The 14,824-nt window shown below is 37.7% G+C and overlaps 1 protein-coding gene across 1 annotated transcript in view; it reads left to right on the plus strand.

Moving 5' to 3' along the window:
- Positions 1–14,824, plus strand: part of ECT2L (epithelial cell transforming 2 like) — a 114,002-nt gene that overhangs the window by 54,131 nt on the left and 45,047 nt on the right. Inside the window, exon 8 of the mRNA XM_044675446.1 lies at positions 7,608–7,736. Within this exon, the coding sequence (XP_044531381.1) occupies positions 7,608–7,736 (129 nt within the window). The remainder of the gene's footprint in view (positions 1–7,607; positions 7,737–14,824) is intronic.

A 14,824-nucleotide genomic window follows, 5' to 3' on the forward strand; every position in this document is an offset into this window, starting at 1 on the left:
AAAAGGAAGCCATGACTTGCAGATTCTCAAAGATGCAAAAGGAAGAGCTGACAAAGTTGGTTTTATTGGTGCTCAGTAGCAATGAGAAGAAACGTCATTTGGTGGGATTTTTGGTTATATTGTACCAGTTGATAAATATTTGCAAAGAGGCCACCATGAACATAATTGGAGTTTACGCACCAACATTTGCTACATAAGATTCAGAGTCAGAAAAAGGCAACAAAGAACTCAATCAAATCCTCCAAGTTAAATCATTATATACTTTGATATGCTTATGTATCATCAAGCTGTTCTTCAAGAAGAGAATGGGGGTGGGGGTAGCTAGGTAGCACAGTGCATAGAGAGCCAGGCCTGGAATCGGGAGGATCTGGATTCAAATTTGGCTTCAGACACTTCCTAGCTGTGTGACCCTGGGCAAGTCACTTAAGCCTCATTGCCTAGGCCTTGGCAGTCCTCTGTCTTAGAATTGAATCTGAGACAGAAGGAGAAGAAGATACCAGAAATTATGAGAGATAAAAATCATTCCTAAATCAGATCTTTGCATACAGTCATACCACTGACTTTTTTTCAATCTTCAGGAATGTTTTTCCCCCCAATTACATGTTAAAACAATTCTTGGCATTCATTTTCTAACATTTTGAGCTCCAAATTCTCTCTCTGCCTCCCTCCTTGAGATCCCTGAGATCACTAACTTCTTAAAGCAAAGATAAAAATTAGTATAAAGATAGAAAAATGAATTAAAAATTAAAAATATTATTTTAGAAAAGAAGCAAATTTTGATCTATTCAGATAAACTATTGATTGTGGAATGTGAGATATGAATAGAAGAGATGACATAAACACATACCATAAAAATTTTGCAGAAAGTTTAATTGACAAATCAATTGCCATATTGCCAGGAGACCAAAAGAGCCTAAAAAGCTTTTTGATTAGCAAATGCTTTACTTATTTTCCAAGTAAAGAGATATAAGCTCAAAAATCTGGTGATGGAAAGGACCTGAAAAGCCATCTAACCCAATGTTCTCCTTTTAAAAAATATCTATTTTAATATGCATTAATAATATATCCCTTCTGCTATCCCCCCAACCCATCTCCCCACTGTTGAACAAAAACAAAATAAAACAAAACAAAAATGCATCATATGCATGCATAGTCCAACAAAACAAATTCCCACTCTCTGTGTCTCTCTCTGTGTCTCTGTGTCTGTCTGTCTCTCTCTCTCCCTATTCTTAGTTTATCACCTCTCTGGCAGGAAGAAAATAAGTTTTATCTTTAATCCTCTGGATTCACAGCTTAGAATTTCATTGACCAGAACTCTAACGTGTTTCAAAATGATTTTCCTATATAATGTTATCATTGTATAAATTGTATTCCTAGTTCAGCTCATTTTGCTCTTTACCAGTTCATCAAAACCTCCACCTTTTTGCCTGTAACTGTTCACAATATTCCATTACATTTAAATACCATAATTTGCTTAGCCATTCCTCAAGAGAATAGTCCCTCAGTTTCTATCTACTATGAAGAGAGCTGCCATCAGTAATTTTGTACACATATGCCTTTTTCTTCTTTTCTTTGGTCTCTTTTGGTGTATAGTCCTAATAATGGTATGGCTGAGTCAGAGAGTATTTACAATTTAATAACTTTTGAGTTCATAGCTCCTCATTGCTTTCCAGAATTGCTGGACTAAATCACCGCTCTACTGAGTGCATTAATATATCTGTTTTCTCATAGGTCTCTCTAATATCTGTCATTTTGTTTTCTTTTCTCATTTTTCTCAATGTTACACATGTGATATGAAACATCAAAGTTGCTAAATTTGTATATCTAATTATTTAGAGTATTTTTATATGGATATTGAGAGCTTAGATTTTTTTTCTTTGAAAATTGCCTGTTCATATAGCTTTTGACCATTTATCTATTAGGGAATAGCTCTTAGTTTTATAAATTTCCATCAGTTCCTACTATATCTTCATTAAGAGACATTTATCACAGAAACTTTCTACAAGGATTCTTACCCTCCCCATCCCTCACCCCCAATACTCATTTCCCTTCTGATTTTAATTGATACGGAAGAGGAAATTAAGACTGAGAAAGGTTAACTGGCGCCCAAGAACACAAATGGTGAGCATCAGGAGCAAGACTTGAACCTAGATCACTGACTCTAAAGCCAGGGTTCTTTACACTGTACCACACACTCCCAAAGGCCACAAAGGCTTAGAATGTGAATTCATTTATAAAATCTTATGGAGAAGGATTGTGGAAAATTGTGGGCATCATTTTCTAGGAGAGAAACAGTAGAAGGTAAAACCAGTTTTTTAAAAGTTTGATTAGAGATTCAAAAAAAGGGTTTAAGAATTAGTTTAATAATTGTTACAGTAGCTTTGCAAAGGCTTTGTTCTTTATAGCTTATCACTATAAAGAAGAAAGCATTTCAAACACATAGACAGGCTTCCATGTTAAGATGGTGGCAGAGTAAAAAGCAGCTGCTTGACCTCTCCTAACCCACGCTTATAGGACTCCTCAAGAAGACATAAAAACAAATCCAGACGAACGAAGGGACCCCACAACAGGGCACAGTATTGAAGGTACATGAAACGGGGCATTTCCATGCTATAAAGGGGTGAAACAGCTCTCACTAAAATGTGAGCTAAGCAACCTCCTCCCCTACCCACACCACCTACAGTGCCAAAGCCAGCGCAAAAGAGTTAGAGCAAGTTTGGGGCACCCATTAAGTCATTGGCAGCTCCCTAGGATCACCAGGGCCTGCTCCTGAGAGCAGCAAGACTTAAGACCCCAAGAGGCTAAAGAACGCGCAGGCTTTGAACACAGATCCTGAGCACAGGTGGGGACACGGATCCTGAGCGCAGGCACAGACCTTGGGTGGCGACCCAGTGCAGAGAGGTGCACGACTGTAGAAGCAGCGCCCTGAGACTATTAAAGGAGCTTCAGGCAGAAGAACAAGCAAGGGGACCACCAGGAGGCTTGACCCTGAGAACAAACACATACATAGAATCTTAGCACCATGAAAAAAGCTCCTCCTTGAGTTAGAGCAAGGTTGAAATTGTGTAACTGTTGGACATGACAAAACTCAAATGAGGGGGCGAAAAGTAGGAGATTGATGAAAGTAGAGTTAAAAGATGCAATGACCATGTCATGATTAGAACATTCAGAGAACAAGTACTACAAGTTGAGCAAGTGCTTTTCAGTGTTCTGCCTAAAGATAGCAAAATTTCCCATGGGAAAGAAAATTTCTCCTATTCATTTATTCAGCTTTGCAAAACCTAGTCTACTCATAGGTCTATGAAGTAATGACAAACTTACCAGAAGCACAAGATAAGACAGACCTAAAATCCTGATTTCAGATAACCAAAGTCATCCCAAGGTCATTGAAATATAAAAAACAAGAGGAAGGAAACAGGAGAAAAACGGGAAAGATGAGCAAAGATTTTCAAGAAAAAAATCTTTTTAAATATAAGGACACAGAATTTTAAAATTACATTTCCAGTATACTTATAAAAGAAATATAAATGTCACTAAAAAGAACAAAGTTGGGAAAGGTTGCTGAATTATAACAAGTATACATAAAGGAGATCTATGTGCTAGAGATTACATGATTGTGAGGGCAACAGAAAAAGTATCTGAAGGAGGGGAAAATACCAAAGGCATAGAAAAATACCCTCATTCCTTATTAATAGTGAAAAAGATAACCCATCAAATGTTTATAAAGTCTGACCCATATGTCTGATTTTCCATCTATATATAAAATTTTATGAGAATAATACATATATGATATATACTTATGTGTGTATTTATCCAGGGTATGCTTGAGAAGAGCACAGAATAGGGGACAGGCAGGGAATATTCCATAGTGGACTCTATCTTTTTTTTTATCATATCTTTGAATAAAAGATTTAAGAGAAAACAAGATTCCATTGTACTTATTTTTGATTAATTACTTTTTTTAAGTCACTAAAGTAACTAGAGTAAAATGCTGCCTTAAAGACTCTCTTCCAACAAAATGTCTTCCCTTCATTAATTAAAATTATGCAAAATTCCTTGAAAGATATAATAATATCAACAACCTTGTTATGATTTTTATTATCAACATCATCAGGTGAGTCATAAACCCATAAATACCAAAGGGATTTTCCACTGCCTTGGAGGAGAGCCTAACCAGAGTCCACAATGAAGGAGGATTCCCTTTGACTGAAACAAGTCACTAGATGCCCCTGCTTGCGAATGACATTATTCTGATTGCATCAAAGCCTGAAACATTGTAGAACTTCCTGGAAGAGCTTAATAACCATTCAAAAGAGTCTGGCCAGGCCATCCATCTGGTAAAATAAAATGAATGTCTATTGTCCAAATTATAAGAACTATCCTATCAGTACATACTATACATATAGAACTATATATTTATATCAATATATCTAAAATAATTTTATTTATTTAATTAATTGAGAATATTTTTCTATGGTTACATGATTCATATTCTTTCCCTCCCCTCTTCCCTACCTCCCCATAGCCAATGAGCAATTTAACTGGGTTTTACATGTATCATTGATCAAGACCTATTTCCATATTATTAATATCTGCATTAGAGTGATCATTTAGAATCTACATTCCCAGTCATATCCTCATCAAACCATTTGATCAAGGAAATGTTTTTCTTCTGTATTTCTATTCCCACAGTTCTTTCTCTGGGTGTGGATAGTGTTCTTTCTCAATAAGTCCCTCAGAATTGTCCTGGATCATTACATTGCTGCTAGTAGAGAAGTCCATTACATTCTATTATGCCACATTGTATCAGTCCCTGTGTGCAGTGTTCTCCTGGTTCTGCTCCTTTCACTCTGCATGAATTCTTGGAGGTCTTCCCAGTTCACATGGAATTCCTCCAGTTCTTTATTAGTATATATATTATCTTGAACATATAGTACAAGCGGACAATAAGTTGGACAGAGAATTAAACAGGAGGAAGAAAACTAGATAGCTTTCAGGAAATTTCAAAGCTCCCATCTTCTCCTAGGAAATATAGACCCACCTTTTGAAAGCCAATATTCTACTATTGGTATATGATTGAGAGTTATGGGACAACACATATGCTGAAGAGTTAAAAATGAGCATTATATGGAGTGCAATGGAAAAGAACATGATGAATAAGAGTAGGTGTCCTCTAAATCTAATCAAAAGAGCTTTTATTTTAAAAGGAAGGGAAAGGGAAGACATCACCTGTGTATATTCTCAAAGTTAGATGACGTAGGGAATGGCCTCAAAGAAAGAAGAATAGCTAAAATATCAAGAGATTCACAGAAGTCAGAACCCAAGGAAAGAACCAAACATACTCAAACCTGTGGTCTCCACTGTCTATACACAAATACTTAAAGTTTAGGCAACAAACAAGAGGAAGAAGAGGTCATAACTCAAAGAACAAATTTGACCTCATGGAGATCATTAAGATTTAGTGGAATAAAACCAGGAGTATGCTGATAAATATTTAACAACCAACTCTCTGAAGGGGAAAAATTGAGTCTACAACAACCTTTCAGGTTTAATCTACATTGTTAACATTTTCTCCACCTTTAAGTCTAGACAATCAACAAAAATGATAAATCAAGTCGTTATTTATATCTAGTATTGTTGATCCAAGGTATAAATTTATGACCCCCTCAGAAGTTGGGGAGAGATAACTCTAGCATCTAAATCTGTTTCTATCTGTCTCTCTCTCCTTCACACCTCCCCAAATTAAAGCAGTTAATAACTTATTGACTTATCCTAGTGATAATTTCACTAAGGGTAATAATATCTGTATTCAAGTAGTTGAAGGGATATCATATGAAGGAATGATTAAATTTGAGGAATTCCCAGAGGAATGGGTCACGTTGAAAAGAGGTTAATTTTAGGGTTGTTATTAGGAAAAGGTGCTAAAAATTAGAATTGTCAAAAATTGAATGGTTTGTTTTAAGAGATGGTAGATTACTATTCCTTGAAAAGGTAAGTCTTCAGGAATAGAATGGATGACCACTTCTCAGGTATGTTACTGTAAGTAGTCTATCATCTTTGGGTTGAAGTAGATGGCCTTTGAAGTACTTTCCAACACAGATTCTGTGATATAACCCAAAGAAAACCATAGGGAAATTTTCTATAGAAAAAGGACAAGAGGGGGCAGCTGGGTAGCTCAGTGGATTGAGAGGCCTAGAGACGGGAGGTCCTAGGTTCAAATCTGGCCTCAGATACTTCCCAGCTGTGTGACCCTGGGCAAGTCACTTGACCCCCACTGCCCACCCTTACCACTCTTCCACCAAGGAACCAATATGCAGAAGTTAAGGGTTAAAAAACAAACAAAAAAAAAACCCAAACAAATGAAAAAGGGCAAGAACTGGACAGCAGAGTCAGACATAAATGGATTGGGAGGAACATCCAAGTTGATGAAATCCATGGATGAGATCACATATCTATTTGATTACTTTAGTGATGTTAACTTTATGTCTTATGTTCCTAATAGATGGAAAATTCTCTATGGGAAGTATACTACTATATGTAATCACCTGCATGCTTCCCTAGACTCGAATTTGTACAGAACATGTGCTTACCAAATGTTTGTTGTAGATAAATTAATAAGATCTTTAAGGTTAGATATTATTAGGAGGTTTATCAAGTAAGGCTGGAGAATTCTAAATGGAATGGAGAAGCAGGAAGTGGTTCTCTCTTCTGAGATGGACTCTATGTTGGCTGAGTGAGAGTGGTGGCCGACCAACTGACTCAGTGGGAGAACTCAGAGAAAGTGGAATTTGTATCCTGGTATCCTGAAGGAAGGAAATCATCTGTCTGTGGGAAAGTTAAGTTGAGTCTATCAAACCTGACCTGGGCTGCTGGTCATCTCAGGCTGGTTTAACTCCCTAACCTTACCCATCTCAAGGATTATTGGCTAAGGACCTGGGAGAGCTGTATCATCACTGGAATTGGACAGGACTCAGCAGTGAGGATCCCACTTCCATCCCTGATAGTCCAACTGTGCCTTGATATAGCCTAATGCTTAGTGTAGATAAGTTTCTTCCCTGACCCAGAGACTTGCCCATAGGTTGTTAGAATAGACATACCTTTCCCTTCCTTCAAAACCAATGTTTATCTAATTAAACCTGTCTTTATAAATCTTTGGTCCCAGGCTACTCACTTGTTAGTTTCACAGTCTCCCAGGCTAGGTGGATCTGTGTTGGCAGTTGGTCTCAACTGCCAATCCATAATCTCCCATTCCTTGTTCTTTGGAGGGGTTTGTGGTTTCCCGGTTTGTTATTCCCAGTCTGTTTCCCTGTCTTGTCAGTTTCTCTTTCTCCCCTTCCTCTGAACCCAAATAATAAAACTTCCCCATAAAATGTTGACTGAATAGTTTTTGAACAAGGGAATAAGTGACTTATGTGTTTATATGATCTGTACATTGTGGCAATGATGTTAGACACAGGAGCTAGTTTGGTACATTGCCTATAGAGTGAGACGTTAGAGATTTTCAATAATGTTATAATTTTTCCCCATGTGAGAGAATACAAAATCAAAGCTTCTTGTTGTGATGTTGCACTAAATATATTTTTGTTTTAATTTTTTCTTTGCATTAGGCTATACAATTGGTATTGAAAATGTGTTAACTCCTGAGGTACGAGACTTTTGGGAGAAACTTGGAAGCTGTGTAGCTACTGAAGAAGAAGGAGGTCACATCGATATCTTTATTCCTCTGGCAGCATCAGGTCAGCCTTTGCCAAACTTTAATTATAATACAGCAGTACTCTCCCCATTTTACAATGATAATTTATGAAGTTAGCACTAGGCAAAGCTATAATTAGATATTCTTTCACCAAAAACAGTGCTAGAAGTAGAGAGGAAAATCCAACCATGGGTAGTTGTGTTGAGGAGGTCTTCATTTCCTCAGAAAGTCAGACTGTACTCTCCTAGAGATTTGTTGTGGGGAAAGGTGGATGAAAGAGGAGGGCCTTTGGAGAGGGTGTTATGCCAACAAAAGCCCAAGTGGAACTCCATGAACCAGTGGAGAATCATGAGTTCAGGCACCAGGATGGCAGTCACTTCATGGAAAATGCCCCTCTCCTACTCCCATTAGTTTTCTGGGACATAGACTGGTTTACTCCATACTTTGCAATTCTGAAATGAAACCATTGCTCACTAGACATTTCTTTTCTCTTCTTCCTTATACTATTAAAAAAAACCCTTATGGTTCCAAGGCAGAAGAGTGGTAAGGTAGGCAATGAGGCTTAAGTGACTTGCCCAGGGTCACACAGCTAGGAAGCATCTGAGGCCAGATTTGAACCCAGGACCTCCTGTCTCTGGCCTCTCAATCCTCTGAGCCACCCAGCTGCCCCCTTCCTTATGCTATGTTTTTTAATGACAGAGAGGGATTAAACTAAATAGAAAATACAATTCTAGAAATGACTGAAAAAGCAAAAAAAACTATAGATTACAAAGAAGCCTCATGCACAGATGCCTTTTTCAAATCACACTCTTTCTCCTGAAGAGTTGTGAATTAGGAGAAGGGATTGATAAAAGTAGCAAGTGGCGCTTTGCCTATCCTTTCTCTAGGAAGTTCATCCAATCCTCAATGTATCAGTCTCTGAGTACAATGTTCTCCTCATTCTGCTCCTTTCATTCTGCATCAATTCCTGGAGGTTGTTCCAGTTCACATGGAATTCCTCCAGTTTATCATTCCTTTCAGCACAATAATATTCTATCACCATCAGATACCACAATTTGTTCAGCCATTCCCCAATTGATGGACACCCCCTCATTTTCCAATTTTTTGCCACCACAAAGAGTGCAGCTATAAATATTTTTGTACAAATATTTTACCTTATTATCTCTTTGGGGTACAAACCCAGTAGTGGTATGGCTCAGTCAAAGGGCTGGCATTCTTTCAAAGCCCTTTGCGCATAGTTCCAAATTGCCTTCCAGAATGGTTGTACCAATTCACAACTCCACCAGTAGTGTATGAGTGTCCCAATTTTGTCACATCCCTTCCAACATATAATTATCACTTTCCTTTGCTACCATATTGGCCAGTCTGCTAGGTGTGAGGTGGTTCCTCAGAGTTGTTTTAATTTGCATGTCTCTAATCAGGAGAGATTAGAACACTTTTTCATGTACTTATTGGTAGTTTTTGTTTGATGGTAGATTTAGCCTCTTTTAATTGCTCCTTTAAATCTTTTATGATATCAACTTTTTCTCTAATGGATTCATTTTGATCTTGCAATGCATTTGCTTCCCCTACATTGTTGTTTCTGTATGGCATTAACATGTTGTTATCTTGATTGTTACCCTGGCTTGGTTGTATTATTTTATGGATTGATTTGTTGTTCTGTGTGAGTGATTTCTCTATTTGGTTATCTCTTAAGCATTTAGAGTTCTCTTTTTGTGGAGGAATTCCTGAAGTAACACAAGCTTGTAAGTTTGGAAGTTTTTGAATAAAGGTTTTACTCAGAGATTTTTTTTGTCTTAAAGTTTTTTTTTACTTTTGGGTTTAAGTTTGAATATCCTAGTATGTCAATGCAATTCTTTTCTTTGTTAACTTTTTCATGTGCCAACTCTCTTGGAGGTTTGCTTGTGTCAGTGCTTAAGGATAATGCTCTTTCCTTCCCAATGGTCTTTACTGTAAGTTGCTTTGCAGTTTCTTTTATATCATTACCTATCTGCGTGTGAAACTGCTCAGAACACCCATTTAAGCTTATCTCTTGAACTGTTGCATTTGGATTTGTCATTACTTGATCTTTTTGTGTATGTTCTATCTTTATGCTATGATCTTGTATATCTGGAAACTTCTTGTCATTAAGTGTTGAGGATTTTAAGTTTAAATCTGTTGTTACTAGTATTTTGCATGTTCCAATTTCCCTATCATTTGTTAGTGCTATAGTCATTATGTTTGGTTTAAAGTCTGGTGTAAATGCATGTGTGTTTTTCTCCTTTCTCTTTGAATCATTAACTTTTATCCCATAAATTCTGTTTTTGATTTCTATTACATCCCTGATCATTTGATTCTCTTCTTCTATTTGATCCCTATATTTAATCTTTGCTTTTCCATCTCTATAGTGTATTTCCATGCCCGAGTCTCTTATATCATGGTTTTTATATCTTTTCCCATTGCCACACCCCCTTGGGCTTCCCCTTATGTTCCTGGGCTATTTCCTGGCTTCATAAGGTATCATGTTTTCCCATCAGTACTTGGGAATAACATGGTTTTTCACCCTGCGCTATGTATTTTTACATAATCTGCAGGTCAGGAGCATGCTGACTAGACGATGCACAATTGTGATCACAACATTTGTTTTCTCTCTTGTGGGTGTTGTATCTAGATTTTATGTATGTATTATTGTAATTGTTTCTTTTGTTGTTATTGCTGTTAAGTTGGGGTTTGAGGTGACAAAATTTCACTATATGCCCTAACTTCCCACAAAGAAAACACCTTATATTATTATTAAAATTATTACTAGTTTATCTGGGTTGTTGGTACTGAGGTCTGGCTTTATATGTGTGTAGGGCTGCCATGTTTTTTATTTCCTCTATTTCTTTTTGTTTGATGGTAGATTTAGCCTCTTTTAATTGCTCCTTTAAATCTTTTATGATATCATCTTTTTCTCTAATGGATTCTTTGGATTTTTTTGGCTTCCTGATTTCCCGAATGAACATATGCAGCAGTTTTACATAGGTCGTCCAAACTTAATGATTCCCATCCTGGACAATAACTGCCTTTTTATGTGCTGCAAGTTGGGTTCATTTAAGTCCTAGAACTCTAAAATTGTTTCCCCAGCTTCAATAAGCCTATCTAAATAGGTTGACTTAACTTTTCGAATTTTCCCCAGGAAACAGGATGCTTAGCAAAGGATTTCATAGCTTCTACATGATCTTCCCTAGCTGTTCTTAGGTATACTAGGTTTTGATGACTGTTTTATTCTAGATCTTCATAATATTATGGCCAAGATGTTAAGTTTGTGTTCCTATGGGTCTCCTCAATAAATTGTGCTTTCTCTGCTAGTGTAAATAATTCAGAAAGAATTTCAATGTCTGAAAATGTGGGATCAAAAAGTCTTAATGCTCTCTTAAATTCTTTTATGGCCTTGAAGGGGTTTTTTAAAAAGGCAGGCATTTGTTGTTTTAGGGTGTCTATACCTGCAGCAGTGACTGGCTTATGTCTTTTTAAATGGAGAAACCCAGAATCTAGCTGCAAAATTGTGTGATCAATAATTGGTAGTATTGGTACTGTTGGTGCTATTGCCCCTTCCCCTATTTTCTTTGCTGTATCTGTATGTGCCTCAGCTGTTTGTATTGCTATTTCTATTTTGTTACCTGCTGTGATCCCTTTTCTCCCTTTCAACTGAGCATTCTCTTCAAGTAACTTTGCTATTTCCTTTCTTAATGTCATTTGTTTAAATTGTTTTCCCCATTGATGCATCCATTATATCAGTTTGAGTGAAAAATTTCTATGGTACTGTGCCTTTAAATTTTCTTTGCTTGTCTAAGTTTGTTCCCTTTGTTCTGTTGTAGATAGGAGAAAAATGGCTGCTGTATGGTTCTCATAGAGGCTTTTGATTTTTATTCTTTTTTCTTTTTATCACAGGAGTTATTTAGGCACTTTACCTAAGCTGGCTCTGCCAAAACTGTAACAATTAAAAGGGCCAGTAATGGATGTTTCAAAGAAGGGAGATGAGAAAGTCTATATGGTGAGTCTCTCTCCCAGCACTCCCCTGGGGCAGAATACACACTAGGAGACTTTAAGGGGATGTCACCCCAAAACTGGGTGACCTGGATGGTTGTGCCACCCCATAGGAGGCGGGCAAGGCTTCCATATAAGAGGAGGTATGTGGTACCCCAATCCGATCCTGAATAAGGACAGGGTTCACACAAACCTCCCCTAGGTCAGTTAATTTCACAGTGGGTGGTCTGGCTTTAAGATGGAGGCAGCCAGACCAAGCTGTGGTTCCCCTCTCCCTTGTTGTCTCTCAGGCACTCTGGAACACTATCTGACTGTTGAATGGCTTTTTATTTTTTGCAAATCAGGGATTGGGGAAAGTGGTGAAGGGCAGAGGGATTTGGGGGTGGCCTCTTCACTATTCTTATGGGGTCCATCACTTAGTTGGGAACTCTAGTGGTTCCCACTCCTAAGCTTCTCCCTTTGCCTCTTCTCCTTCTATTTCTATTTCTCTGTTTCTATCCTTTTCTATAATTGTAAGTTTTATGGGTGAAGGAGACTAAAAGATTGCTCCCATAATGGAGTCCAAAAACTTAGCTAACTCGATGGTTGAACTCTTGATGGGTGAGATGCAAAGGAATGGCTTTTCTCAGGGAATCAGGGTTTCAATTTCCATAAGAAAGGTCCTCAGAAAGCCCTAAGGACTGGACCCTAGCTGGGTTGTCTTCCTCCTCCCTCTTCCCAGTTCTCCACCTGAAGACCTCTCCTCCTCCTCCTCCTTGGAGAAATTCCCAGAATCCTCTTTGGTCACAACTGTCAGCAACTGTCAGCAAATGCCTTCTCTGGCTCCTTTGGTCCCACCCCCATTGCACAAATCCCATTCTTACAGGTGGTTCCTCAGAGTTGTTTTAATTTGCATTTCCCTAATCAGGAGGGATTAGAACACTTTTTTAATGTACTTATTGATAGTTTTGATTTCATCATGTGAAAACTGCCTATTCATGTTCCTTGACCAGTTGGATGACACCCTATTCTAATTTCTATTCTTTACCTTTCCTCATAGTTGGCCCTGGGGTTCATTACTCTAGGATTGTCTGACTTCTCAATAGGGGAAAAGAGACTTTCTAATTTTTGCATTCATTGGCTCTTCACCCCCCACCCTGGCTTTTCTGGAGATAGTATATTCTATTATAATAAAGTACCTAAATATAGAAATGGTTATGGACTTGAAGTCTACGATTTCTCCCCAGCAAAGGGAAAGTAAAAGAAGTATTCGATGGAGAAAAAGGAAGCAAGTTATGGAACAGGTAATTTATTCCTACACAGAAAAGGGAATATTAAGCAATAAGGAATCATAAAATGATTAGAATACAATATGGCAAATTATCCCTGGGTGGTACAGTAGGTTGGAAGGTTCATATTAAAGCTTTTGTTGGAACATAAATATTTTTGCAAGACTACAGATTAGCTATTTGACATTTCACCTTCCTTGAACATGATGATTTATCAAACACCAAGTAGAATCATTTTTTCAGGGGTCCTATCAATGATGCAAGTACTATTCTTGTCATAAACCCAATCCTAAATTGCTCTGACAGACAATGTCCTTACCTCTTGCACCTGTAGGCCTTATAGGACCTTTTGCTCTCCAAAAAGTCAATGATAGAGGAAATGAAACATAAAAAGAGGAACAAGCAGGGACCTTTGGTAGAATTCTAATTGAATCCATGACCTACTTGGAGAATGAGGTAGAAGGAGATTCTACCTTTCTTTATTTCAAGTGCATCTTCTTAAAAGCTTCTTCCAATGAATGGGCAAGCTGGAAGCAGCATCTTTTTCTACCAGTGGGATAGAGAGTACACTCAACCAACTATACGTAGCATATTTTCACATACTCCATGGGATGGGGAAAACCTATTAATATAGATCAGGGGAGCAGGTAGGTGGCTCAGTTGGATTGAGAACTTGGCCTGGACATGAGAGGTCCTGGGTTCAAATCTGTCCTCAGATATTTCCTAGCTATGTGACCCTGGGAAAGTCACTTAACCCCATTGCCTAGCTTTTACTGATCTTCTGCCTTGAAACCAAAACACAATGTTGATTTTAAGATAGAAGATAAGGGTTTTATTTTTTTTATTTGTTTTTAATGTGTATCAGCCATGACTTACCCATGTAGAATATTATATTATTCAGGCTAGAGTCACTGAAAGTTAAGCATCAGCTCTAAAATAAGCATAGTCATTTTTGCCTTTTCATTCTATTCAGTTTTGTTTATTTTCTTGGGAATCTTTGGGGAAATTTTTTAATTAATAGCTGCAATTAGGGGATTTTTTTTCTCAGAGGGTAATTATAGGAGAAGGAAGAGGAGAAATAGAAAAGGGCTTGAGTTAACTTTTGTGAATGTGAGTAGAACCCAACCACATTTTGCCTAGCCAATAACATTTTTTCAGACCTAATTAACTTTTAGAAATCATCTTATAAACTAACAGAAAGTCCTATGAATTGAATGGGGGAGGCAGGGTGCAATCTTCCTGAAAACAAAGAAATAAAAAGCTGTGAGCCTCACTAAAGGTCACAGACCAAAGAAAGAAATGAGGCAGTCCACCTTCAGCTGTTAGTTCTGTGTAGTAACTGAAGCCACTTAGAGCATTGATTAACAGAGCATTAATAGAAAGAGTGAAAATTAAAGGTCTTAGTTGTAATTATCTTAATTGTAAAGACATTCAAATATACCTTGAGGAAAGGAGCATATTATAAGCTATGACCATTGACTCAACCCTAATGCTTATTTATGATTTAAATTGACCTGTTTGGATTTCATGGCAATAAATCAAACTTAGGTTGAGTCATTTTAAATGTCTAGTCTCTGCATTTAGTCTGAAAACAAGGGAACAGCTGAGTGACTCAGTGAATTGAAAGTCAGGCCCAAAGATAGGAGGTCTTAGGTTCAAATCTGGACTTGGGCACTTCTTGTGTGATCCTGGGCAAGTCACTTAACCCCCACTGCATAGCCCTTAACACAGTATTGATTCTAAGATGGAAGGTATGGGGAAAGAAAGGAAGGAAGGAAGGAAGGAAGGAAGGAAGGAAGGAAGGAAGGAAGGAAGGAAGGAAGGAAGGAAGGAAGGAAGGAAGGAAGGAAGGAAG

Source organism: Gracilinanus agilis, chromosome 4, assembly GCF_016433145.1.
Source record: "Gracilinanus agilis isolate LMUSP501 chromosome 4, AgileGrace, whole genome shotgun sequence".
Classification (NCBI taxonomy): domain Eukaryota; kingdom Metazoa; phylum Chordata; class Mammalia; order Didelphimorphia; family Didelphidae; genus Gracilinanus; species Gracilinanus agilis.